General features: G+C 37.4%; 1 protein-coding gene across 1 annotated transcript in view; it reads right to left on the reverse strand.

Moving 5' to 3' along the window:
- Positions 1-27,296, reverse strand: part of NPEPPS (aminopeptidase puromycin sensitive) — a 103,656-nt gene that overhangs the window by 36,517 nt on the left and 39,843 nt on the right. The window contains exon 3 of the mRNA XM_036836644.1: positions 5,712-5,789. Coding sequence (XP_036692539.1) covers positions 5,712-5,789 — 78 coding nt within the window. The remainder of the gene's footprint in view (positions 1-5,711; positions 5,790-27,296) is intronic.

Raw genomic sequence — 27,296 nt, forward strand, 5'->3', positions numbered from 1 at the left:
AGGCTTCTCTCTAGTTGTGGTGTGCAGGCTCCAGAGCATGCAGGCTCTGTAGCTTGTGGCATGCGGGCTCTCTCCTTGATGTGCGCGGGTTCAGTAGTTGTGATAAGCGGGCCTAGTTGCCCCGCAGCATGTGGGATCTTAGTTTCCCGACCAGGGATCGAACCTGCGAACCCTGCATTGGAAGGCAGATTCTTTACCACTGGACCACCGGGGAAGTCCCTCACTGATTTTTTTTTTTAAAAGCAGATGTGTTCACATTAATAAAGTTTACAAGGAATATCTATTAGATTACAAAAACCCCTTTAAAGATAACTGTTTGATGGAACTTTATGTTACAATTCCATAAATGGAATTGGTCAGTCTGTTTTCCCTAAGTCAGCTGTTAAGATGTCTTTTATATAACTCATATTCCACAGTAAATCTACTTTTGACTTTTCCTATTTGGAATAAAAGTGGATTTAAAACTCAAAACTAAATAAGAAAGGCTGCTTACACTTTTACTTGGTTTTAAATCTCCAAGGTCATCATACTATATAGCAAGATATTGACAGTGACCACTTCCAAAAAGTGGCATACTAAACAAAATATAAATTATTGGGAAGGGCTATTACCTGAAATTCAAACAAAACACAAGTTTAAGTTTTTTTAATATATTAATAAATTTAGTGTCACATTATACAATACTAATTACAAAGTATCTGCTATTGATATAGTAGAATTTTAGGGCAAGAACAGGAGGAAAAAGGACTTCATGATAAATTTCATTTATGAAATTTATACCATATTGACAAACCAATTGCCAGAAAGTCTGATTTTATACCTATTTTCACACATAATTGACATTGCTTCCTCAAATTAGATACCTTATTTGAATATCCAATGTACGCAATATTTACCTGCTTGGGGTACTAAGCCTCTTAAAATATACAATAAGCTCATTTATTAATTAAACAACTGAAAAATTAGGACCTCCTCCAAAAACCTAATTTGTTTATTAAAGCTTAGGAGAGTATAATGATTGTTGTAAAACCTGAAGTAATAAAATTATTAAAAATTAAATTATTAAAAATTTAATGAGCCTACCAAACACTATGAAATTTAAAACAGATTACTCTATATAAAGAGAAAATAAAGGCCTCTGCCTTTCTGTCACCATTTCTTATGATCCTGTTTTCTACTCTTCAAAATGTTAACATCTTCTAGTGTTTCTCCAAATGAACGTCACTCTACAGGATCCTTAACCATCGATTCTGAGGTTGTTAGGCCTTACAATGATCATGGTAAGTTGACCACTATTCTAGAATGGTGCCAATTTCAGAAAAGAAGATATTTTACTTAGCTATATAATATTTGGCATGACTGTTAAGTTTGAAGAGGTTAAACACAAAGGTTACTAATATCCTCCTGATATATGTTCAATATTTACTCCATTACCAGAAGAGAGACCACTTAAAATTTGAAAAAATAAGGACTTTATTCTTAAAGCAAAGAATGACTGGGTAACTTTGACCCAGAGAATCTTGGGAAAATGTGAAAGCCAGTGATTTTTTTGAACAGATATTTATAGATATTCAATAATTTAATATAGTCACATCTGCAAATAAGATTTTTTAATTCTAATATTCGTATCAATTACTTATGTATATCATTATATTAGCTAAAAATCTCCAAAACTCTGTCAAATGATAGTATACTAATGGTCATAACCTTCACTGACTTGTTCCTGCTTTTATTAGAAATGACTTAATTTACCATGTCTACTGTAAACAGTCCTTATCAAGAATGATGCAGCTCTTATATACTGATAATAAATGAACTCATATATATAAGGGGAAAAGAAGAAGGGTACAGAATATGTATGACATGCTAACTTCCGTGTTCTTAAATGGTACATACATAAATGCTTATAAAAGCACGGAACAGTTTTGAAAGGATACATAGGAAACTTATCACTTCTGAGAAGTGGAGCTGAGAGAGGAAGACAGGATAGAATGACAAATTATCACTATATATTATTTGAATTTCAAACCATGTCCATGTATTACATTTTTTAATATTTAATTTAAAAAATAAAAAGAGCATAATGTGGTGGTTAGAAGTGCAAAGTTTTTAGTTAAACTGCTGGTGTTCAAATTCAGACTCCGCCTGAGTTTATTTAACTTAAATAACTTGCCCAAGGTCAATAGCTACTAAGTCATTTTTATTTCATTAATTCCTGCTCTTAAATCTTTATCTCTTCTACTTTCTTCAAGCTACCTATTCTTTTTGTCTAATTTTGCTCTTGATGCTTACTTAGCTAATTAATTTTCAGTCTTCCTTCTTAGCTAAATATACTCTCTGAGAATGTTTTACCTGCATCCCACGTGCTTTGTAAGTAGTAATTTCATTATTCAGTTCTAAATATTTTCTAATTTCCCTAACAAATATTCTTTGACTCATTAATTTTCAGAGGTATCATTTTTCCAAAGAAGGAATTTTTTTGTTTCTCTTTTGCAACTAACTTTTTTATCTTTTCACAGTGTGAACATAGAATATAGTCTGTAATGATACAGATTTTAATTTTTTTTAAAGTTCATGTTATTTCTATCAAAATAATATTTCATAGTTTAAAACCTCATATAGTTCTACAGGCTTACATATATAAGCTGCAGGCACCTGCCCAATGCCACTTACTCCCTACACTTGCCTCAGTAGCAACTCTGTGATTTCTAAATACCTTGCTTATTTAGCTATTTTTTCATTTTACAATTTTACACACTCTTTTCTTCTTACTATAAAAAGTGAAGTGGGGCTTCCCTGGTGGTGCAGTGGCTACAAATCCACCTGCCAATGCAGGGGACACGGGTTCAAGCCCTGCTCTGGGAGGATCCCACATGTTGCGGAGCAACTAAGTCCGTGCACCACAACTACTGAGACTGTGCTCTAGAGCCCACGAGCCACAACTACTGAAGCCCACACATCTAGAGCCCATGCTCCGCAACAAGAGAAGCCACCGCAATGAGAAGCCCGCGCACCGCAACGAAGAGTAGCCCTCGCTCGGCGCAACTAGAGAAAGCCCGCGTGCAGGAACGAAGACCCAACACAGCCAAAAATAAAATAAATAATAAAAATAAATACATTTTTTAAAAAAACAGTAAAAAGTGAAGTGTAGCTAAACTACATCTCCACTCCTACATCTTTTACAAAGAATTAAATTTTCTGTAACCTTCCAAATCTGCAAATATTTTATTCTCTTTAACTTCACAGTTTGGCTAAGCACAGAATTCTAGATTGAAAATCAGATTCACTCATAATTTTGAAGGAACGGCCATACTAGAGTCTAGTTTCCACTGTTCCTGATGGTAAACCTACTGCTATTCTGATTCCTGAACTTTGAAGGTAATCTGTCAGTCTTCCTTCCTTCCTCCCAAGTCCCTCACCTCGGGTAGAAACTCTTTGAGAATCTCACTTTACCCCTGAAAGTTCTAAAATTTCCTTTGATGTGGGACTTTTTACATTTGAGTCAGTCCCTCTCAGTAGTGTATTTTTTTCAAACCTAAGGCTCCTGCCCCATCCGTTCAGAGAAATGTTCATGTTTTGCGTCTTTCATCATTTCCCCTTACCATCTTCTCTGTCCTCTCTTTCACTAGATGGATGCCCAGTCCTGCTAGATTGGTCCTCCAATTTTCCTAATTGGAAGATGCCTCTATTTCATCTTCTACAACTTCTTTTGGTTTTTTACTTCTAATGTATTAAAATTTCCAAAAGTTTTCTTACTCTATTCCATACTGTCCTTATTTAATGAATGTAATATTAATAATACTTCTAAGGATATTAATCTGTTTGGGTTTTTTGAGGCTTTCTTTTCATTTGTCTTTGCTTCTTCCAAGTTCCTATATTTCTCTTATACTTATTGTTTTGCTTTTTGCTTTATGTTTCATATTAGAAGTTTTATCAAATGTCTGGTAATTGTTGTGACTTTGGGCTTGGCCATGCTATTTGCTTTGGCCAATGAAATGTGAATGGACATCACCATCCACGCAGAAGCTTTAAATGTGTCTTTGTGGTTTGGCCCTGTCCCCATCCCTGAGCTTCTGCCTTCTGCCATGTGAGAGAACAGCATGTTGCAGATAGTAGCTACTCACTACAGAGCCTGGAATGAGCAGACTTGTGAGCTTAGTGGTGCTCAGTAAAGTTGGCAATATGGCTGCAGATGATCAGCAGTCCTCAGGGCCATGTGTAAACAAGAAATATTTGTTGCAAGCCACTGACATTTGTGATCCCATCTGTGGGTTAAAATGTACACATACACTTATGGAATATTTCTAGAAAGAAATAGAATATTTCTGGAAGGATTAGTAGACAATGGAAGTAGAAGGGGTCAAAGAGAGGGAATCTCAATTTTCAGGTTATATTCTTCAGTATCTTTTAATACATGTTCATGGCAAGCATTTGTTTTTATAATAATTTCACACAAAAATAATCTTAGTTAGAAAGAGACAAAATGAAAGGTCTTTTAAGAGTATCAAAATAAAAGACAAAATTTCTCCAATTTAAAATTTTTCTTAAAATACTTTTATATTAAGGGAATATATTCTCAATATAAAAATTATGGAAACCAGAGAAAGGTATGACTAAGAATAAAAATCATCAATTATGTCAACAACCAGACATATAATTTCATTTGTACCATTTTAGAGATCTGATTCATCACCTTGTATATGTAATTTTGTATTCTGCTTTTCAATTTTACATTATAATAAGTACTTTACAGTGTTAAGAATTCACAAACCTCACTTTTAATTGCTATATATATTCCACCATACATATATGTCATAATTAGCTTAATCATTCCCTTAGTGTTGGACAAATGTATTAATTCTTATTTTTTACTACCTTAGGTAACGTCTCAATAGACATTTCTAGGCATACAGTATCTCCTGTATTTATGACTTTTCTTTAGGATATATTCCTATTACCAGAATTGCTGGGTCAAAGACATGAAGATGTTTAGGCTCTTAATACATACTGCCAGACCGCTTTCCAAATAAATTACATGGATTTACATTCTTACCAGTAATATGAGGCAGTCACATCATTGAGAATCATTTTTTTACTTCAGCTTATATGACAGGCAAAAACTGATATATCAGTAGCTGTTGTTTTAATATTTCTCATTACTAGGAGGGCAAATATCTTTTCACATATTTATTATTTATTTGCATTTTCTTTCATACAAATTATCTGTGGCTTTTCATTTGCTCACTAATCAAAGTCTTAGTGCTTTACCAATTGATTTGTATATAATTTCTTCCATTATATTAAGCTCAGAACGTCTAGTTTCTTTGTGCTTTTATATAGCACATATAGTAACACATCAACGAATCTTTCCATCCATGCCCTCACTAGCATAATAGCTCTCTAATCTCTGGTTGTATCTCAGAATCATCTGTGGGACATTCATCTCAGAGATTTGGATTCAATTAGTAGAAGATGGAGCTAGGTAGATATATTTTTAAAAAACTGAAAAGGTGAAAACAATGCATTATGTTCTATATTTTTTATTTTTTCTGGTGGTCCAAAAGTTGAAGTGCACCTGACTCTGTCTAAAGCTCTGTCTTAATACTTAATCTCCTTAAAACAATGAGTTAAAAAAAAAAAGGGCATACGATAAATTTTTCTGGAAGATGTCACTATTCATAACAGGATTTTTCGAAAGCCATTTCTCCTACCTGGTTGGAGAGTACTAGGAAAAGACAAGGTGACTTTTTCATCTTCATTCTGATAGTTAAATCCTGTAGCATGTATTTCTGGAATGGAAAAAAAAAATTACTTCACAAATCTGACTGGACTGATAAGACCAAATCCAGATGGCAGCAATTAACATTTTCAAGAGCAAAATCTCTACTAAAACTAAATATTCTTAATTTAATAAATTAAGTTCCTATTAACAAGAGTATCATTTCAAAGTAACCTGTTTTAGGCTATGTAACCTAAGTTAAATATGCTCCTTAGAAACAATTACACATCCTATACTAATTCACAAAACTTTTATGATATAAGGGAAATAGGGCTGCTATAAATATGAAAAGGTTTTCTACCGGATTCCCAGACACGTTTCATTCTCATCTTTGTGTGACTATGATACTGCTTTATATGTTGCAGTCTTACTCATGAACATTTGAAATACTGAGCAGATTGCTAAGATTTCGGTGTTAAAGATATATCAGTGAAAGTTCTGTCCCCCACCCAAACATAGGTAACAATTCCAACAAGATATAAATCATATTTCCAGTGAAATTCTTTGTTGTTACATTTTACAGAAATAAAGAAGGTGAAAACAGGTGTGTGGATTAAATTAAGACTTTGATTTATTCTCTACCAGGAGTGAGAAGAGTCTGCTTGTTTAACTGATACTTCAGAATGCTTAGTTGACACTTTAGGAAAAGAGCTAAGTAGATCAACTCCCAACCACATCATATCCCCATTCCAAAAGAAAAACTGCCCAAAGAGGTAGCCTTAATAAGCACTTGAAAAGATGTTCAACATCTTTAACCATCAGGGAAATGCAAATCAAAACCACAGTGAGATACCACTTAACACCCACTAGGATGACTATAACCAAAAAGATAGACAATAATAAGGTTTAAGGGAGGATGTAGAGAATTTGGAACCCTCATACATTGCTGATAGGAATGCAAAAATGTTTCCAAATGCTATGAGAGGGACTTCCCTGCTAGCGTAGTGGTTAAGAATCCGCCTGTCAATGCAGGGGACACGGGTTTGATCCCTGGTCCGGGAAGATCCCACATGCCATGGAGCAACTAAGCCCGTGAGCCACAACTACTGAGCCCGTGGACCTAGAGCCCGTGCTCCACAACAAGAGAAGCCACCGCAAGGAGAAGTCCGCACACTGCAACAAAGAGTAGCCCCCACTCGCTGCAACTAGAGAAAGCCCACACGCAGTGACAAAGACCCAGCGCAGCCAAAAAAACAAACAAACAAAAACAAATGCTATGGGAAACAGTCTGGCAGTTCCTCAAAAGATTAAATACAGAGTTACCATATAACCCAGAAATCCCACTCTTAGATTATATCCAAGAGAAATGAATACATATGTCCATACAAAAATTTATACACAAATGATCTTAGTAGCCAAACAGTAGGAACAACCCAAATGTCCAACAATTGATGGACAGATAAAATGTGATATACAATGGAATATTATGCTACAACAAAAAGAAACGAAGTGCTGATATATGCTACAATATGGATATGCCTTGAAAATATTATGCTGAGTGAAAGAAACCAGACACAAAAGGCCACAGGTTTATATGGAATGTCCAGAATAGGCAAATCCATAGAGACAGAAAGTAGACTAGCCGTTGCCTAGGGCTGGAAGGTCATGCAGAAATGCAAAGTGACTGCTCATGGGTACTTTCCTTTTGGGATGATGAAAATGTTCTAAGGGACTATCCTGGTGGTCCAGTGGTTGAGAATCCGCCTTCCAATGCAGGGACGCAGGTTCAATCCCTGGTCGGGAACTAAGATCCCACATGCCGCGGGGCAACTAAGCCCATGCGCTGCAACTGCTGAGCCAGTGCACCTCAACTAGAGAGCCTGCATGCCACAAAATACAGAGCCCACGTGCCACAACTACAGAGCGCACGCACTCTGGAGCCTGCACACCACAACTAGAGAGAAGCCCTCATGCCGCAACTAGAGAGAAGCCCGCATGCCGCAACGAAAAGCCCACATGCCGCAATTAAGACCTGACGCAGCCAAATAAATAAATAATTTTTTTTTAAAAAAAGGGGAAGAAAATGCTCTAATTGATTCTGACGATGGTTGCACAACTCTGTGAATATATTAAAAACCACTGAATTGAACTGTATGGTGTGTGAATTATATCTCAATAAGCTATTATTAAAAGAGAGGTAGCCTTACCAGTCACAGGCTTAAGTTTGATATGGGTAACAGTGATTCAAATTTTTTTTTTTTTTTTTTTAGTATAACACACACACAAGGTTTTAATTTATTTATTTTTATTTATTTATGGCTGTGTTGGGTCTTCGTTTCTGTGCGAGGGCTTTCTCCAGTTGTGGTAAGCCGGGGCCACTCTTCATCGCGGTGCGCGGGCCTCTCACTGTCGCGGCCTCTCTTGTTGCGGAACACAAGCTCCAGACACGCAGGCTCAGTAATTGTGGCTCACGGGCCCAGTTGCTCCGCGGCATGTGGGATCTTCCCAGACCAGGGCCCGAACCCGTGTCCCCTGCATTGGCAGGCAGACTCTCAACCACTGCGCCACCAGGGAAGCCCCCATGATTCAAATTTAATAACATTCCATGAACCAGGCAAGATGCCCACAATTCACTTTTTTTTTTCAAATGAGTCACCCAAAGATTAAATTTCCAATGTTTCTTTTTTTTTTTTTAATATTTATTTATTTATTTAGGTTGCGCTGGGTCTTAGTTGTGGCATGCAGGATCTAGTTCCCTGACCAGGGATCGAACCCAGGCCCCCTGCACTGAGAGCATGGAGTCTTACCCACTGGACCACAAGGGAAATCCCTCCAATGTTTCTAATACGATGGTTCAAACATGTCTTTATAAAGCCAAAATCTTTACAAAACCAATAAGAAACTATAACTTCAGTTTTTAAAAGAACTTTAATCAATTATTCCTCATTTTACAGATGAAAATGAGGCATATAAAGTTAATGATTCACCTAAGGTCACAGAGCTGGACTAGAACTCAGTTCCCTTCCTATTCCTGTTGCCAAAATTCTTTCTGCTATCTTAAGCTAGCTCCTAAATTTGAACAGAAACTCAAGACTTAGTATATATATATAATATTAATGAAATCTCTACTGAAACAATGACTTTTGCTGGCAAAAATCTGAGATTTGCTCTAACTTGATCCCCAAGAATAGAATCTTACTTTGCCTACAGGGAAGCTAAGAAGCACTTCAAGGCTTAAGAATGTACCTTTCTAACTAATATATGAAGTAGCATTATGGTACCTCTGAGGTACTATGATCAAAGACCATCTCCAAAAAAATTTACTAAAGCTAACTTGTTTTTATAGATGCACAAAAAAGCTTCAAAATGGTAAGAAATGAAGCTAGAAAAACAAAAGAATAGCAGTTTTTAAATTTAAATAATCAAGTACTGTATTGTTAGATGACATTCTACAAAATATGCTTCCAAATGTACATATCAACTATACATGTGTACCAAAAAAAGAGCAAAATTTCCGCCAAAATTCTTTTAGTAAAAAGGGAGTAGCCATGTATTTGAATTCTTTAAAAGTCTATTGTATTACGGGATACTCTTCCAATTACTTTATATTGGACAACATACTACTTGGCAAATGTACATTAGAGTTTGAAATAACCTCGGTCAATTGTAGTTTTGTATATTCTGTATATGACACCACCATTTATCCAGTGGCTCAAGTCAAAAATACGAAATGATCCTAACTGCCTCCCCTCCATGTCTGCCTGTCTCTTACACCATACATCCAACAAGCAAATTCAACACCCTTAATCCCAGACTTTTCAATGTCTCCACCACTACAGCCCAGTCCAAAGTACCATTATTTTCTCTCCTAGACCACTACAATAGCCTCTTAACATTGTTGACCAGGGGATTTTTGCAGAAACTGTGGCCAGCAATTTGTTACATAAGGGAATATTGAAACACCCAAGTTTGAGTAAATATCAACAACTTTTTTTGCACGTAATGTACTTATTTGAAACTTTGTGCATGTCTTACTAAAGCATTCTAATATTTTGTTAGAGTGTGATACGCAGTACAGCAGGCACCTCTGTGCAGGGGAACAGAACATCTATTACAAATATACTGTGTTTCACTATGCTTTCCCCTGGAAGAGCAGACTCTACGCTTTCTGGCAGCATTTTTTTTTTAGTCCTGTGTATATTATTTCCTCTAGCATATATTATTTTATTTTACCTGAGAGTCGACAAGGTGGATCTTTGCGAAACGCCACAAGAAGGACCAGGTTCGGGACTACCACTACACTTACCAGAATGGTCAGTTACCCATTCTCTAGCTACTGCTAAGAAAAATTGCTTGTAAGTCATTTTATTCTGTGCATTAAGGTTACAGTAAAATTTTAAATGCATTGAATAAACCTCAATTACTCAAATAGAAACTTACTTTCTTATACCATTTTCAAGTTTTCTGGAAGATACTGAAGTTTGCCAGATATTGATCAGACTGATCAACTCCTTTCATATATTTATTATACTCTAATACAGGGGTGCCCAACCCCCAGGCCACGGACCGGTAGTGGTCCGTGGCCTGTCAGGAACCGGGCCGCACAGCAGTAGGTGAGCGGCGGGAGAGCGAGCAAAGCTTCATCTGCCGCTCCCCATCGCTCGCATTACCACCTAAACTATCCCCCCGCCATCCGTGGAAAAACTGTCTTCCACAAAACCAGTCCCTGTTGCTAAAAAGGTTGGGGACAGCTGCTCTAATATATAAGTGGGCTTAGTTATCTGACGGCCAGTCCTCCTGTCTTCCTTCCTGTAGATGTTATGGATCCATGCTATGGAGAGGCTATGGATGTGTCATGAATAGTTGTCACCATGTGGACCAGCCTCTTGTCTTTCCATATAAGAAGAGTCACTTCTCCCTTCCGTAAGAATGTCATTTCTCCCCTCTGCAGATATTTAGATTTCTCCTTTAATTGGTTTGGTAGACCACGATTCTCTCTTATAGTCCCACAAACTCTGGTTTTATTTTCAACAATATTTCAGATGTGGACACACTGTTGTAATAACTGTCTTGGTAAATATGGTGCCACGAACCAAGATCACGTTGTAGGACCAATAATACTGTTTCTTGTAGTTTCTTTCCTTCATCCATGTAAATCTCAAGGTTGCATATATATCCAGTTTCACTTTCACCAACCATCCTGACCAAAATTCCATATTTTGTAAGTTTTCTGGGATTACAGGTTTTGAATCTGAGTCATCCTCTCTACTTTATCACTGCCTCCACAAGTGACAGCTCTTGTTTGGTTATATAGATTGATTGAAATTTTGGTAGAGGGACTTCACTGGTGGTCCACTGGGTAAGACTCTACGCTCCAAATCCAGGGGGCCCAGGTTTGATCCCTGATCAGGGAACTAAATCCCACATGCATGCTGCAACCGAGAGTTTGCATGCCGCAACTAAGACCCGGCGCAGCCCGCATAAATAGATAATAGATAGATAAATAAATAAATAAATAGATAAATAAATATTTTAAAAATTTATTAAAAATTTTTGATAGAAAATAATCCAAAAGAGGTTTAACTTTTGAAATTCTGTCTGTAGGAAGTGGAGTTCCTGAGTTATCATTAAAGTGAAGAAATGTCATTATTTGTTGGAACCTTCTTCTCGTCATAATCTTTGGAAAGATAGGTGTTTCAAGTAAGGTATCAGTCGACCAATGTTCTTTCCAGTGTGACTTTCTTATTTGTCCCATCAAAGTTATTAATCCAAGAAACTTCTTCATGTCACTATTGGTTACATCAGAACTTTTTAACGCCTCATCATACTTTTTATATGATTTTTCATTCTGTTGGTGATACAAGTTTGTTTGACAAGTGACCAACTCAAAAAAGTCGTTACCAAAAATTGTTATTTCACTAACATTTTGCAGGTTATTACATTCAATAGTTAAACCTGGGCTTTCCTGGTGGCGCAGTGGTTAAGAATCCGCCTGCCAATGCAGGGAACACGGGTTCGAGCCCTGGCCCAGGAAGGTCCCACATGCCGCGGAGCAACTAAGCCCGTGTGCCACAACTACTGAGCCTGCGCTCTAGAGCTCGTGTAACTACTGAGCCCACGTGCCACAACTACTGAAGCCCGCATGCCTATAGCCCATGCTCCGCAACAAGAGAAGCCACTGCAATGAGACGCCCGCACACAGCAATGAAGCGTAGCCCCCACTCGCTGCAACCAGAGAAAGCCCGCACACAGCAACAAAGACCCAACGCAGCCAAAAATATAAATAAATAAATAAATAAATAAATAAATAAATTTATTTTTTAAAAAAAGTTACACCTGACACACCTGTAAAGTCTTCTAATTTTTGTGAAATGTTGTCTTCAACCCACTCTTCTGCAGAAGAAAAGGATCATTCTCCAGCACCATGGGTTTCATTTTCACTTCCCATATCAGAATCAATCACTAAGGTTTTTTGTCTTTTTGTTGGTCTAATATTCACATTCGCCTGAATCAGAACTATGTTCTGAAGAACTATCATCTTCTGAGAGACTAGTATATACATCGCTCAGACAATCAGAGAAAGCATCTGGATAAAATTCACTGAAATATTCTTCTTCACTCAAAATTTCACAATGCATCATTTTTGAAAATTTTACGATAATAAACTTGCGTTTATAATATACACAAGGTTGGAACAAAAACCTAATGGAGCAAAATGTGAATGATAACGACAATCATAAGTTGTATAATGAACCCTTGATCAATTTTAAGCTCTAACAACATCTCATGGTGATGTTAATTGTATCGGCTAACAAAAGACGTATTGATATGTCTCTGGTCAATAAATTGTTAACTGGTCTGTTTCCACTTTTGCTGCCTTATAATCTTGTCTTCACACAGCAGCTAGAGTAATCAGTGAGATCTAAGCCTCTAATGGAGTCCCAAATGTTCAGAATGAAAAGCTAAGTCTGCTTAAGATGGGCAATTATTTCTTGGAGAGGACCAAAAAAAGCACTCACCATAAAAGAAAAAAATTGATAGATCAAATTTCATTAATATCCTACTGTACAGCACAGGGAACTATATTCAATATCCTGTGATAAACCATAATGGGAAAGAATATGAAAAAGAATATATATATGTAAAAAAAATTTTTTTAACTTGTAATTATCAAAAGACACTATTAAGAAAATGCACAGGCAAACCACAGACCAGGAGAAAATATTTTACTTTGTATATATGACAAAACACTTGTATCCAGAATATACATAAAAACTTCTACAACTCAATAAAAAGACAGACAACCCAAAACACGGGCAGAATCTTCGACACTGGTCTTACCAATACAATGTCTTTCTAGATATGCTTCCTCAGGCAAGGGAAACAAAAGCAAAAGTAAACAAATGGGATTACATCAAACTAAAAGGCTTCTGCACAGCAAAGGAAACCATCAATAAAACAAAAAGACAACCTACCAAATGGGAGAAGATATTTGCAAATGATGTATCTGAAAAGGGGTTAATCTCCAAAATATATAAACAACACATACAACCAACAACAAAAAAAACCCTGATTTTAAAATGGACAGAGGAGCTAAATAGACATTTTTTCCAAAGAAGACATATAAATGGCCAACAGGCACATGAAAAGATGTTCAACATCACTAATTTTTAGGGAAATGCAAATCAAAACCACAATGAGATATCCCCTCATGCCTGTTAGACTGGCTATTATCAAAAAGACAAGAAATAACAAGTGTTGGCAAGGATCTGGGCAAAAGGGAACTCTCATACACTGTTGGTGGGAATGTAAACTGGTGTAGCCACTATGGAAGACAGTATGGAGATTCCTCAAAAATTTAAGAATAGAATTACCGGGACTTCCCTGGTGGCGTAGTGGTTTAAGAATCCGTCTGCCAATGCAGGGGACACGGGTTCGAGCCCTGGTCCGGGAAGATCCCACATGCCGCGGAGCAACTAAGCCTGTGTGCCACAACTACTGAGCCCGAGTGCCACAACTACTGAGCTCTGCAACAAGAGAAGCCACCGCAATGAGAAGCCCACGCACCGCAACAAAGAGTAGCCCCCACTCACCACAACTAGAGAAAGTCCGTGTGCAGCAATGAAGACCCAACACAGTCATAAATAAATGAATGAATGAATGAATGAATGAATGGATAGAATTACCATATGATCCAGCTATCCCACTTCTGGGTATTTATCCAAAGAATATGAAAACACTAATTCAAAAAGATATATGCACCTCTATGTTCATCACAACCTCATTTACAATAGCCAAGATATGGAAACAACCTAAGCACCCATCAACAGATAAATGGATAAAGATGTGGGATATATACACAATGGAATATTACTCAGCCATAAAAAGATGAAATCTTGCCATCTGCCACAACACGGATGAACCTTGAGGTTATTATGCTAAGTAAAATAAGTCAGATAGAGAAAGACAAATACCATATGATATCACTGATATGTGGAATATAAAACAAAACTAATTTTAAAAAAGCAAAATAAATGAACAAACTAAATCAAACAAAAACAAACATGCAGATACAGAGAACACAGTAGTGGTTACTGGGGGTGGAGGGTGCCCAGGAGAGGGCAAAATGGGTAAAGGAGATCAACTGTATAGTGATGAATAGAAAAGAAATTTTTGGTGGTGAGCACACTGTATGGTATACAGAAGTAGAAATATAATGTTGTACACATGAAACATATAACAAAATGTCATTGAAGATACGGAGCAATGACTAGAACTCAGTAAGGCTGGTGCCTCACTGTTGTTCCTCAAAGACTGCAAGCATTCTCCAACCTCAGAGTTTCTGCAACTTCATGGAAAATTCTTTATCCAGTTACCTACACATTTTATGTCATTCAGGTCTCTGCTCAAATCACTTCTTTAGAAATCTGTTCTATCACCTTAAACAACAATCTTCATTCTATATCCTCTTACTGTGATTTTTGAGTACTAATCACTACTTTACACCACATATTTGTTATTGTCTTTCTTTCCAGATTGAATACTTGTATCTGGAATGTTGATTCTTGGTTTTGTCCACCACTCTACCTCCAATGCTAGAACGGTTTCTAGCACATAGTAGGTTTAGTAAATATTAGCAGCAGAAATAGATCACTTTAAAAAGCAACAGGGCTTCCCTGGTGGCGCAGTGGTTGGGAGTCTGCCTGCCAATGCAGAGGACACGGGTTCGAGCCCTGGTCTGGGAAGATCCCACATGCCGCGGAGCAACCAGGCCCGTGAGCCACAACTACTGAGCCTGCGCATGTAGAGCTTGTGCTCCACAACAGGAGAAGCCACGACAATGAGAAGCCCGCGCACCGCAATGAAGAGTAGCCCCCGCTCGCCGCAACTAGAGAAAGCCTGCGCACAGAAATGAAGACCCAACACAGCCAAAAATAAATAATAAATAAATAAATAAATTTATAAAAAAATTTAAAAATAAAATTAAAATTAAAAAAATAAAGATAAAATAAAAAGCAACAGCCTAAGTGATTACATCATAAAGATCATCAATACTATCCATATGAAATACATTAATAAAAAAACCCTGGGACTTCCCTGGTGGTGCAGGGAATAAGTTGGCGCAGGTGGATAAGACTCCACGCTCCCAATGCCGGGGGCCTGGGTTTGATCCCTGGTCAGGGAACTAGATCCCACATGCATGCCACAAGTAAGGAGCCTGCCTGCCGCAACTAAGAGCCAGTGCAACCAAATAAATAAATAAATATAAAAAAAAAAAACACCTTTACTAATGTTACATGAATGGGGATTTATGGCTAGAGAGAAATTTTCCAATTAAAACATAATACAGTGATTCAAAAAGGGATCTATCTCAAATACCTTAGAAGATAATATTTGCTCTGGAACAATTAGATTGTTCAAAATGTGGAAAGCCATTAATACTAAAACACATACGAAAAGTCTGAATAAATATGCTTCATTGAAGTAGAGAAGAAAAGGTAATATTTCTAAATTAATGTTCATATTAATTTAATACTAATGTATCAATAACAGTTTATATTAACATTTCTATAATTTAAAATGTATCTATGTAAACTGAGCATTATAAGTAGACACTTTCCTACATCATGTATAAACAATAAAATTAAATTTAACCAAACTTAACCTTGATTAAAAAACTTTTTTAAAAAATATTTTAAGTGGGAGAGTAGGAATCTTATAATCAAGCATATATGGTTATTCAACTCTCTGAGCCTTCAGTGTCATACTTGTAAAATTAAAATCATTACCTACTCCTTAGTTATTTGAAGATTATATAATATACTCTACGCAAAGTGCTTAGCACAGTGTCTGGTTATGACCATTAAAAAATAAACACTCTTTTCTAGATCATAATATATCTAACAGTTCTTTATTAATTCAACTACAACTAATTCATTATACCTGTATAAATAAGGACTCTCCCTGAAATTACTTATCATGGAGTGCTACATTTCAGAAAAAAATTAAATGTAATTGGCATTTTCAAATCTATGGCTATAAACACACATATCTGGGAATAAGCATGCATGTATTAAGTATGTATTTTAGTAATCAAATAAGCAGAAGCAAAATTTGAATATAACCATAGCATGTATAAAACCGTAACAAGAAAAATCTTATACTCAAAACTACTAACAATATTCACTTTGACTATAAAAGTTTACTCATGACAATATATACCTACAAAGTTCATAACAAGATAGACCTATAAATTGGATTTTAAATGTCACGTTTTAAAAACCAATTAAGATATAATTTTGACTTAAGTAAAAAAAATTTCAGAACACAGTATGCTATCATTTATGAGCACACACACATTACATATGTATATATAGAAATATAGACACACACATATCCATATATCTATAGATATCCGTAGATATATAGACACACACACATGAACATATATACACATATATGTCTGTAAATGCATAGAACAATCTGAGGAAGGATACACACAAACCTGACAACTTTGTCTCCAGGCAGGAGAGCTGGAAGGCTGGAGAGGGGGAAAGCAGGCTTACTTAGTCCTGCATATCTTTTGAATTTGGCATCATGTGTACATATTAACTATGAAAAAATTTTTAATTGTTTAAAAATATCTTTTTAAAGATATTCCTTTTGAGATCTTGGTCAAATTTTTATAGGAAGCCCATTTATCAAACAAATCTAATGAATATGTGTTCTCATTCTGGGTTTTCCAAGTGTGGCTTATTGACAAGGAGGCACTCTTGCCTAGGTCTTTAGGACTTTGGCCAACCATAATTCAAAACCCATACTCATCTTTAGAAAACACAAAAGGTGAAGTGGCTCATGTTCTTTGTACAATGAGCCAGTGCAAAACTCTCTAACTATAACCAAAAGAAGGCAGACACTCTTAATCACTGCACCACTTAGTCTCTGACAAAATTTGAGAACCTCTCTCACATGAGTTCTTCTAGAACAAAGAGTTTGTTCAATATTTGTGCAGGTATCCTATCTGGTCCAATACCTTTCCTTTAAATTACCCTGCTTACTTCCACAAAGAATATCAGGATCCTCAGGCCCCTTCATGAATCTGCTTTACTTCACTGTAATTTCCCCCCTCTCAGCTGGCCTTTCCCACTTTGTCACTTAATATGTTAATTCTGGTTCTCTCTTCTGCCATAATAGGCCTCAAGAGGGATACAATGCCTTTTATTTAGTAAACACCTACACCGCTATAAGGGAACCTACTGTTGCTGTTAAAGCCAATTTGTGTTATCAATGAATAACACAATGAGTAATTATAAGGTAACTCCTGCTCTCCTTATTAAAAAAATCTAGGTCAGGGACTTCCCTGGTGGTGCAGTGGTTAAGAGTCCGCCTGCCAATGCAGGGAACACGGGTTTGAGCCCTGGTCTGGGAAGATCCCACATGCCACGGAGCAACTAAGCCCGTGTGCCACAACTACTGAGCCTGCGCTCTAGAGCACGCGTGCTGCCCGCGCACCTAGAGCCCATGCTCTGCAACAAGAGAACTACCACAATAAGAAGCCTGCGCACCACAACGAAGGGTAGCCCCCGCTCACAGCAACTAGAGAAAGCCCGCGAGCAGCTACAAATACCCAACGCAGACAAAATTAAATAAATAAATTTATTTAAAAAAAAAAAAAAAATCTAGGACAGAGTTTCTCCTAAATGAAAATTTCTAAATATGTCCACATGCACTTACAATCCTGTACTTCAACTGAATCTTTTATTCAATCTGTACTATGCTACATAAAGCAATAAATATAAAAAATAAAGAATAAATAAACAAACAATAGTTTCCTTCCTGTGAACCACAGGCTTCCTGTAGGGCCTCACTGATTCTTTGATCTCTTTCTTGCATTAACAACGTAAGTATAAAACATTACCTAGATACTGAAGTGTCTAACATTTTTTCAAATTTAAATAATACTAGTAGTCATAAAAATAAAATCTATTTTAAAGTACTATTAAATTCATAGAAGGTTGACCAAAAACTTAATCAACAGATACTAAACGTATCATTTGTACCATGTGAACTATCAAAAGGAACACTGCATAGCAGTGGGGAAAGGATCATGTTCTAGTAAATGGTACTGGGGCAACAGAATTCCCATTAAGGGGTAAAAGCAAGCTGGATCTGGATTCACACCATACCTAAGAAGTAGATTATGAAAGTCAAAACAATAAAGTTTTCAGAAGATAATATAGGAAGATATCTTCATGATGTTGGAAATAGGGAAAAAAATTTTAAGGACAAAAGAGCAATAATCATAAAGCAAAACAATGATAACTTTGACCCAATGAGAATTAAGAACTTCTGTACATTAAAAGGCACCATTAAGGGACTTCCCTGGTGGTGCAGTGGTTAAGAGTCCGCCTGCCAATGCAGGGAACATGGGTTCGAGCCCTGGTCCGGGAAGATCCCACATGCCACGGAGCAACTAAGCCCGTGCGCCACAACTACTGAGCCTGCGCTCTAGAGCACGCGTGCTGCCCGCGCACCTAGAGCCCATGCTCTGCAACAAGAGAAGCCACCTCAATGAGAAGCCCACACACCGCAACAAAGAGAAGCCCCTACTCGACGCAACTAGAGAAAGCCCGCGTGCAGCAACGAAGACCCAACACAGCCAAAAATAAATAAAAACAAAAAACAAACAAAAACAAGGTAACCTGTATAAAAAAAAAAGGGGGCACCGTTAAGAAAGTAAAGATGCAGAAGATATTTGTAACACAAAAGGGGCAGAGAACTTATAACCAGAACATAAAAAGAATTCCTTTAAATTCTAAGAAAAAGACACAGAACCCAGTAGAAAAATGGGCAAAAAACTTTTAACAGATACATCACAATAGAGGAAATAAATATGTCCAATATACATATAAAAGGTAACCAACCTCATTAAAATCAGGAAATAAAAATTAAAACCTCCATCAGATACCCACCAAGTTAGCTAACAGCAAGAAGTCTGAAAATATCAAGTGTTAATGAGGACACAGAACAGATGGTATCCACTCCTGGAAGTAGTGTAACTGCTATAACCTAAAGATATGTATACCCTATAACCTAGCAAGACCACTCCTAGGCATATATTTTATGGAAAAGTGTGCTTATGTGCACCAGCCTGAACATTAAGTACATAGCAGCACTGTGCACAGTAGCCCCAAACTGAAACAGTCCAGATGTTCATCAACGTCCACCAGTGGGAGAATGGATAAATACATTCAGTATATTCCTATAATGGAATACAGGGCACTGCAGCTACACAAAATGACATGGATAAATCTTTAAAACTTAATACTGAATGAAAGCAACCACACAGTATTTACTGTGATTCCATTTATATAAAATACAAAAAAAAAAAAGGGTAAATTAAGCTATATTGCTCAGGGATGCACACTTACATTGTCACACTATAAAGCAAATTAAGAAAATTACTGAGGACTTCCCTGGTGGCGCAGCGGATAAGACTCTGCACTCCCAATGCAGGGGGTGCAGGTTTGATCCCTGGTCAGGGAACTAGATCCCACATGCATGCCGCAACTAAGAGTTCGCATGCCACAACTAAGGAGCCCACGTGCCACAACTAAGGAGCCCACCTGCCGCAACTAAGGAGCCCACATGCTGCAAGTAAGACCCGGAGCAACCAAATAAATAAATAAATATTTTTAAAAAGAAAAAGAAAATTCCTACCTCAAAAGTCAAAGTAAGGTAGTCTCTTTGGGGAAGGAGAGGATGTGATCAGAAGGGGCCATGTGAGAGGTTCTTAGGGTTATAGCACTAAGCTGTAAAATTGTTATATGCATTTTTCTGAGGTAATGATAATTTTCACAATAAAAAGTTTATAATTTTTAAGGAGAGGGGGTCATACTAAAAACAGACGGATACCATCTACCCTAATCCCAAAACATTTCTTATAGTGTTTTAAACACAACTAAACCAATTCAGTAAAACAGATTTAAAAGACGAAAATTGTTTACTCCATAGATGCTGAAAACACAATAAAAGTTCAGTAGCCACTCTTGATAGAAACTCTTAATAAAATAGGTATAGATAAAAGTTCAGTGCTTGCAAGTGATAAGACTATACGTCAGGAAAATCTAAAAGAGTCAACTGAGAAACTATTAGAAATAAAAAGAAAATTTAGTAAGGTAGCATAATACAAAATTAATATAGAGGGATCAAGAACCTCGTATATCTCATAACTAGAAGATATAATGGAAGATAAGACCCCATTCATAATAGCAACAAAAAGTATAAAACACGTAGGAATATATTTAATAAGCAATATGTAAAATCTTTATGAAGAAAATTTTAAACACTACTTAAAGACACAGAAGACAAACAATGGAAAGGTAAATAATATTCTTAGTTGGGGATATATCTTAAATATTGTTAATTCTCTTAAGTTACATATCATATGATCCCAATAAAAATACTAACAGGATTTTTTTCATTTTATAATTATGCAATCTGACTCCAATGTCCATATGCAAAAATAAATAAGAGGAACTAAATGAATTCAGAAAAAAAAAGTGTAACAAGAGGGCTTGCTCTACCAGACATTAGAACATATTACAAAGTTACAGTAACTATAATAAGTATGGAACTAAACTCAGGAATACAGAGTATATTTAAAAAGTAAGAAGAAGAATCAAATACATATATAATTTAGTATATGATAAAGGTGGCAATTGGATGTGGGGAAAAAGATGGATTATTCCATAAATGGTGTCGGAGCAAAACTTTAAGTTGTATTCATACCTTATACCTATTAGGAAAATTCCAGATGGAACAAAGATTTATATGTAAAAACAGGAACTACTAAAATACTGATTTAAAAAAATAATCTCTGGCTGGCAAAAGCCTTTCTAAATATGTCTTAAGCACATGAAAAGATGCTCAACACCACTAATTATTAGAGAAATGTAAATCAAAACAACAATGAGATTATCACCTCACACCTATGTCAGAATGGCTATCACCAAAAGGTCTACAAATAATATATGTTGGCAAGGATGTGGAGAAAAGGCAGCTCTTGTACACTGTTGGTGGGAATGTAAATTGGTGCAGCCGCTATGGAACAGTATGGAGGTTCCTCAAAAAACTAAAAATAGAACTCCCATATGATCCAGCAATTCCACTCCTGGGTATGAATACAGAAAAAACAAAAACACTCATTCAAAAAGACACACGCACCCCAATGTTCACAGTAGCACTATTTACAACAGCCAAGACACGGAAGCAGCCCAAGTGCCCACCAACAGACGAACAAATAAAGATGTGCTACAAGGACTTCCCTGGAGATCCAGTGGTTAAGACTCCATGCTTCCACTTCAGGGGACACGGATCTGATACACACACACACACACACACACACACACTCACACACACACACATATATATACACACACACAATGGAAAATTAGCCATAAAAAGGAATGAAATTCTGCGATTTGCAGCAATGTCGATGGACCTAGAGATTATGCTTAGTGAAATATGACAGGCTGAGAAAGACAAATACTGTATGATAATCATTTATATATGGAATCTAAAAAATAATACAAATGAATATATATGCAAAACAGAAACAGACTCACAGATATAGAAAACTAGTGGTTACCAAAGGGGAGACAGAGGTAGGAGGGGCAAGACAGGCATATGAGATTAACAGATACAAACTACTATGTATAAAATAGATAAGCAACAAGGATACATTGTATAGCACAGGGAATTATAGCCATTATCTTGTAATAACTTTTAATGGAGTATAATCTGAAAAATACTGAATCATTATGCTGTACACCTGAAGCTAACATAATATTACAAATCAACTCTACTTCAATTAACATTGTTAAAATTTGTTTTAATAATTAAATGTCTTAAGATCTAGAAGTTATAAAAGAAACAAATACACTTAATACAAAAACACCTGGGCATTATAAAAATAACCATAAGCAAAAATCAAAAGACATATGACAAATTGGGGAAAAAATACTACAACCCATATTATGGAAAAAGTTAAATCAGTAAAAAAGGGCAGCACCCAAGTAAAATGGACAATGACTTGAACAGATTACAGAAAAGTGAAATACAAATGGCTTTTTAAATATATGAAAAGATTTTAATTTTACAATATAAAGAAATGCAAAGTAAAGGCAGTGCAAAATAATCATTTTTTACCATCAGATTAACAAAGATCAAAAAATTTGAGAAGATATGCTGCTGAGCAGGGTGTCTGACTAACAACCTGGTAGATGTTGATACAATCTCTATAAAGTGCAATTTGACAATATCAATCAAAATCACAAATATAAATACCTTCGGACCCAGCAATTCCACTTCCAGGAATTTATCCTAGATAAATGATATGAGATATGTACAATACTATTCATTGCAGCATAGATTCTTAATGATTTATGATAAATTCATTCCATTTAACTATAAAAAGGGGACTTCCCTGGCAGTGCAGTGGTTAAGAATCTGCCTGCCAGTGCAGGGGACACGGGTTCAATCCCTGGTCCGGGAAGATCCCACATGCCGCAGAGCAACTAAGCCCGTGCGCCACAGCTACTGAGCCTGCTCTCTAGAGCCCGTGAGCCACAACTACTGAGCCCACGTGCCACAACTACTGAAGCCCATGTGCCTAGAGCCCATGCTCTGCAACGAGAAGCCACCGCAGTGGGAAGCCTGCGCACTACAATGAAGAGTAGCCCCCGCTCGCCACAACTAGAGGAAGCCCGCGTGCAGCAATGAAGACCCAACACAGCCAAAAATAAATACATAAATAAATAAATAAATAAATTTTAAAAATCATAAAAAGGAGGAAGCTCTTTTTTTTTAATATGCCACTTTTTCTTTTTTTGGCTGTGTTGCGTGTTCATTGCTGCGTGCAGGCTTTCTCTAGTTGCGGCGAGCAGGGGCTACTCTTCGTTCTGGTGAACAGGCTTCTCATTGCTGTGGCTTCTCTTGTTGCAGGGCACGGGCTCCAGGCACGGAGGCTTCAGTAGTTGCAACACGCAGGCTCAGTAGTTGCGGCACGCAGGCCCCTAGAGCGCGTGGACTTCAGTAGTTGTGGTGCGTGAGCTCAGTAGTTGCGGTGCATGGGCTTCAGTAGTTGTAGCATGTGGGCTCTAGAGCACAGGCTCAGTAGTTGTGGCATATAGGCTTAGTTGTTCTGCCACATGTGGGATCTTCCCAGACCAGGGATCGAACCCGTGTCCCCTGCATTGGCAGGCAGATTCTTAACCACTGCACCACCAGGGAAGCCCCAGAAGCTCTTTATGTACTGATTTATAACAAGCTCCAAGATAAGCAAAGTACAGAACAGTTTTTCAGAAGATGCTACATTTATATTAAGAAGGAGTTTACAATTAACTAAAGTTGTTATTTCACCAGTAAAATTTAGCAGAAGCAATCAGATTTTTTTAAATAATTTTTATTGGAAGAAGCAATAAGTTTTAAGTTTAGAACAACACCTCTTCTTCCTCACTTCATTTAACATTTTAATGTTAGCCCTCTACATACACATATACACTCTCTTCCTCCCTCTCTCTGTATCAAAAAAGCCTTCTTATATTAATATTTGAGCATGATTGGGACTTCCCTGGTGGTGCAGTAGTTAAGAATCCGTCTGCCAATGCAGGGTACACGGGTTCAAGCCCTGGTCTGGGAAGATCTCACATGCCACAGAGCAACTAAGCCCATGAGCCACAACTACTGAGCCTGCGCCCTAGAGCCCGTGAACCACGACTACGGAGCCCACATGCCACAACTACTGAAGCCGATACGCCTAGAGCCCGTGCTCCGCAACAGGAGAAGCCACCACAATAAGAAGCTCCCACACCACAATGAAGAGTAGCCCCCGCTCGCCATAACTAGAGAAAGCCTGCACGCAGCAACGAAGACCCAATGCAGCCAAAAATAAATATATAAATAAATTTATTTTAAAAATATTTGAGCATGATAATCTTGGATTCAAAGGCAATCATTAGTTGAGCCATGATACACTTTTCTCCCTCTTATGTTTAAACATGGTGAAATTTAATCACAGAAAAGGAAGTACAAAGAGAGAACTACAAGGTGGTACACTCAGGAGGCCACATTTTTTAAAAGATTGAAATAGAAAAAACATACAGGGGCTTCCCTGGTGGCGCAGTGGTTGAGAATCTGCCTGCTAATGCAGGGGACACGGGTTCGAGCCCTGGTCTGGGAAGATCCCACATGCCGCGGGGCAGCTAGGCCCGTGAGCCACAACTGCTGAGCCTGCGCGTCTGGAGCCTGTGCACCGCAACAAGAGAGGCTGCGATAGTGAGAGGCCCACGCACCGCAATGAAGAGTGGCCCCCGCTTGCCGCAACTGGAGAAAGCCCTCGCACAGAAACGAAGACCCAACACAGCCAAAAATAAATTAATTAATTTTAAAAAAAAGAAAAAACACACAGAAAGTCAGCCAAAGTTGTCATTGCTTATGTCATATAAACAGGCCTCTAATGGATTCTGCTCTCGTATTATATTGAGATACAAATGTAAAATCTTCTAAAAATCCCAATATTAGAAGCTTCAATTCAACTGTACTTTAAAAGTTCCTTTATATATTGTCTATTTGGAACTCAGAATGTCATTTCCTCCAAGCTACTGCTGTATGTAAGTAACAGGAAACCTAGCCCACATAATTCTATATAGCCCACATACGTCTGTATAGTTCAGTACTAGATTAAACATGTGATGAGGTTTTATTTTGTTTTTTGGCAACCTACCTACCATATTGTTTCTGTGGTTTTAGAAACCATTCTGGTGTATGCACAGTTACAGATCAAGCAGTAACTATATTCACAGTTCCATATTTTGAAATGGATTTATATAATATAGTAATGATCCTACCCCATTAGGCTATCTAAAAAGTCTAAAGAGAATTAGCCATATACCAAATACAAATCAGGCCCAAGAGAACAAAGAAATCCCTTCTAGAGTATACCTATTTTAAATAAATGACTGTTGTATATTTAGTTAAAATGACTTATCATTAGTACAAGTACTAGAGTAACACAAAGACACAGATTGTAGACCTGGTTCTGCCGCTGATTATGTGGTCTTACAGTATTACTTAACCTGTCTGGATCTCAGTTTCTTCACCTATAAAACAATTAGGAACTTTATTTCAAGTAATGGTGTAGTATATAATTTAAACAAATTCTCCCTCTCACTTACCCAACTCCCTCAAAACTAAAAAAGTTAGATAGGGGTAAAAAACCTCTTCTTAGAAGCATCAAAAAGCAAAAAGATAAGGAAGTCAAGATGAAGAAGAAACAGGATTACAAAATTAGGAAGCTATCCCATGCCAGGCCACTGTTCTTCTAGAGTCATTTGTTGATTTGGTAGACATGCCTTAGAGGCTGAGTCTAGTAGGCCCTTGGGACAAAAGTTAGAATTCAGGGTCCATCAAGACTGGTGGGGAGGGGTCCTGGCAAACCAGTTCCTCCTTTGGACCTGAACCTCAAAAGGCAATAACCTCATAGTAAAGGTGACTAAGAAGAAAACTAGTCCACACATGGAATGCAATAAGACTTCAGAAAATCTGAAGCCCTGATATTGGAAAAAGATTATAACTGAGTACTAGTGACCCCCAGATGAAGTAAACAAAAATCTTCCCTAGACAAAGAAAATATCATCTTATTTTGACAATACAATTTTCCTAATTTAACATACAATAATCAAATAAACCCTGGCACATCAGAGGACAAGACAAATTAAATGAAAACAGTTAAAACAATGGACAATAAAACAGGAGTCCCCAGGTATTAGCAGATATATTTATATACTTTCTTACTATGTTCAAGAAGATAAAAGCGGGGCTTCCTTGGTGGCACAGTGGTTAAGAATCCGCCTGCCAATGCAGGGCACACGGGTTCGAGCCCTGGTCCGGGAAGATCCCACATGCCACGGAGCAACTAAGCCCGTGCGCCACAACTACTGAGCCTGCGCTCTAGAGCCCGCGAGCCACAACTACTGAGCCCACGTGCCACAACTACTGAAGCCCACGTGCCTAGAGCCGGTGCTCTGCAACAAGAGAAGCCACCGCAATGAGAAGCCCACGCACCGCAACGAAGAGTAGCCCCCGCTCGCCACAACTAGAGAAAGCCCGCACGCAGCAACAAAGACCCAGTGCAGCCAAAAATAAATAAATAAAATAAATAAATTTATTAAAAAAAAAAAAAATAGGAAGATAAAAGCCCAAGCTTGAAAAATCTGGCAGAGAATGACAAGCTACCCCTGCCAAAAAAACCACAAAAACAACCTGTACACTTGGAAAAATAAATTATAGAACAAAAATATACAATAACAAAAAATGAAACAAAACACAAAGAAAAACACCTTCAACGGACAATCTTAAAAGCAGACTAGGGACTTCCCTGGTGGTGAAGTGGTTAAGAATCCTCCTGCCAATGTAGGGGACATGGGTTCGAGCCCATCCGGGAAGATCCCACATGCCGCGGAACAACTAAGCCCATGCACCACAACTACTGAGCCTGCACTCTAGAGCCTGCAAGCCACAACTACTGATCCTGAGTGCCACAACTACTGAGTCCGCGTGCCACAACTACTGAAGCCTGCATGCCTACAGCCCATGCTCCGCAACAAGAGAAGCCACCGCAATGAGATGCCTGCACACCGCAACGAAGAGTAGCCTCCACTAGCCGCAACTAGACAAAGCCCATGTGCAGCAACAAAGACCCAATGCAGCCAAAAATAAATAAATAAATAAATTTATTTTTTTTAAAAAGCTAATTAGATACAGCTGAGGAAAGAATTAATGAGTTGGAAGATAAACCAGAATAAAAGATCCAAACAAAGCACATAATAACAAACGAATAAAAAATACAGGGAAGGATAAGAAAGATGGAGGATCTGTTAGGAGAACAAACATACCTTTAACTGGAATCTCAGGAGCGCAGATGAGAGGACAGAATGGAGCAGAAGCAGTATCTGAAGAGATAATGACCAAGACCATTCTAAAACCAATTAAAAGATATTAAGCTATAGATTCACCA

The sequence above is a fragment of the Balaenoptera musculus genome, chromosome 20 (assembly GCF_009873245.2).
Source record: "Balaenoptera musculus isolate JJ_BM4_2016_0621 chromosome 20, mBalMus1.pri.v3, whole genome shotgun sequence".
In the NCBI taxonomy this organism is placed as follows: Eukaryota; Metazoa; Chordata; class Mammalia; order Artiodactyla; family Balaenopteridae; genus Balaenoptera; species Balaenoptera musculus.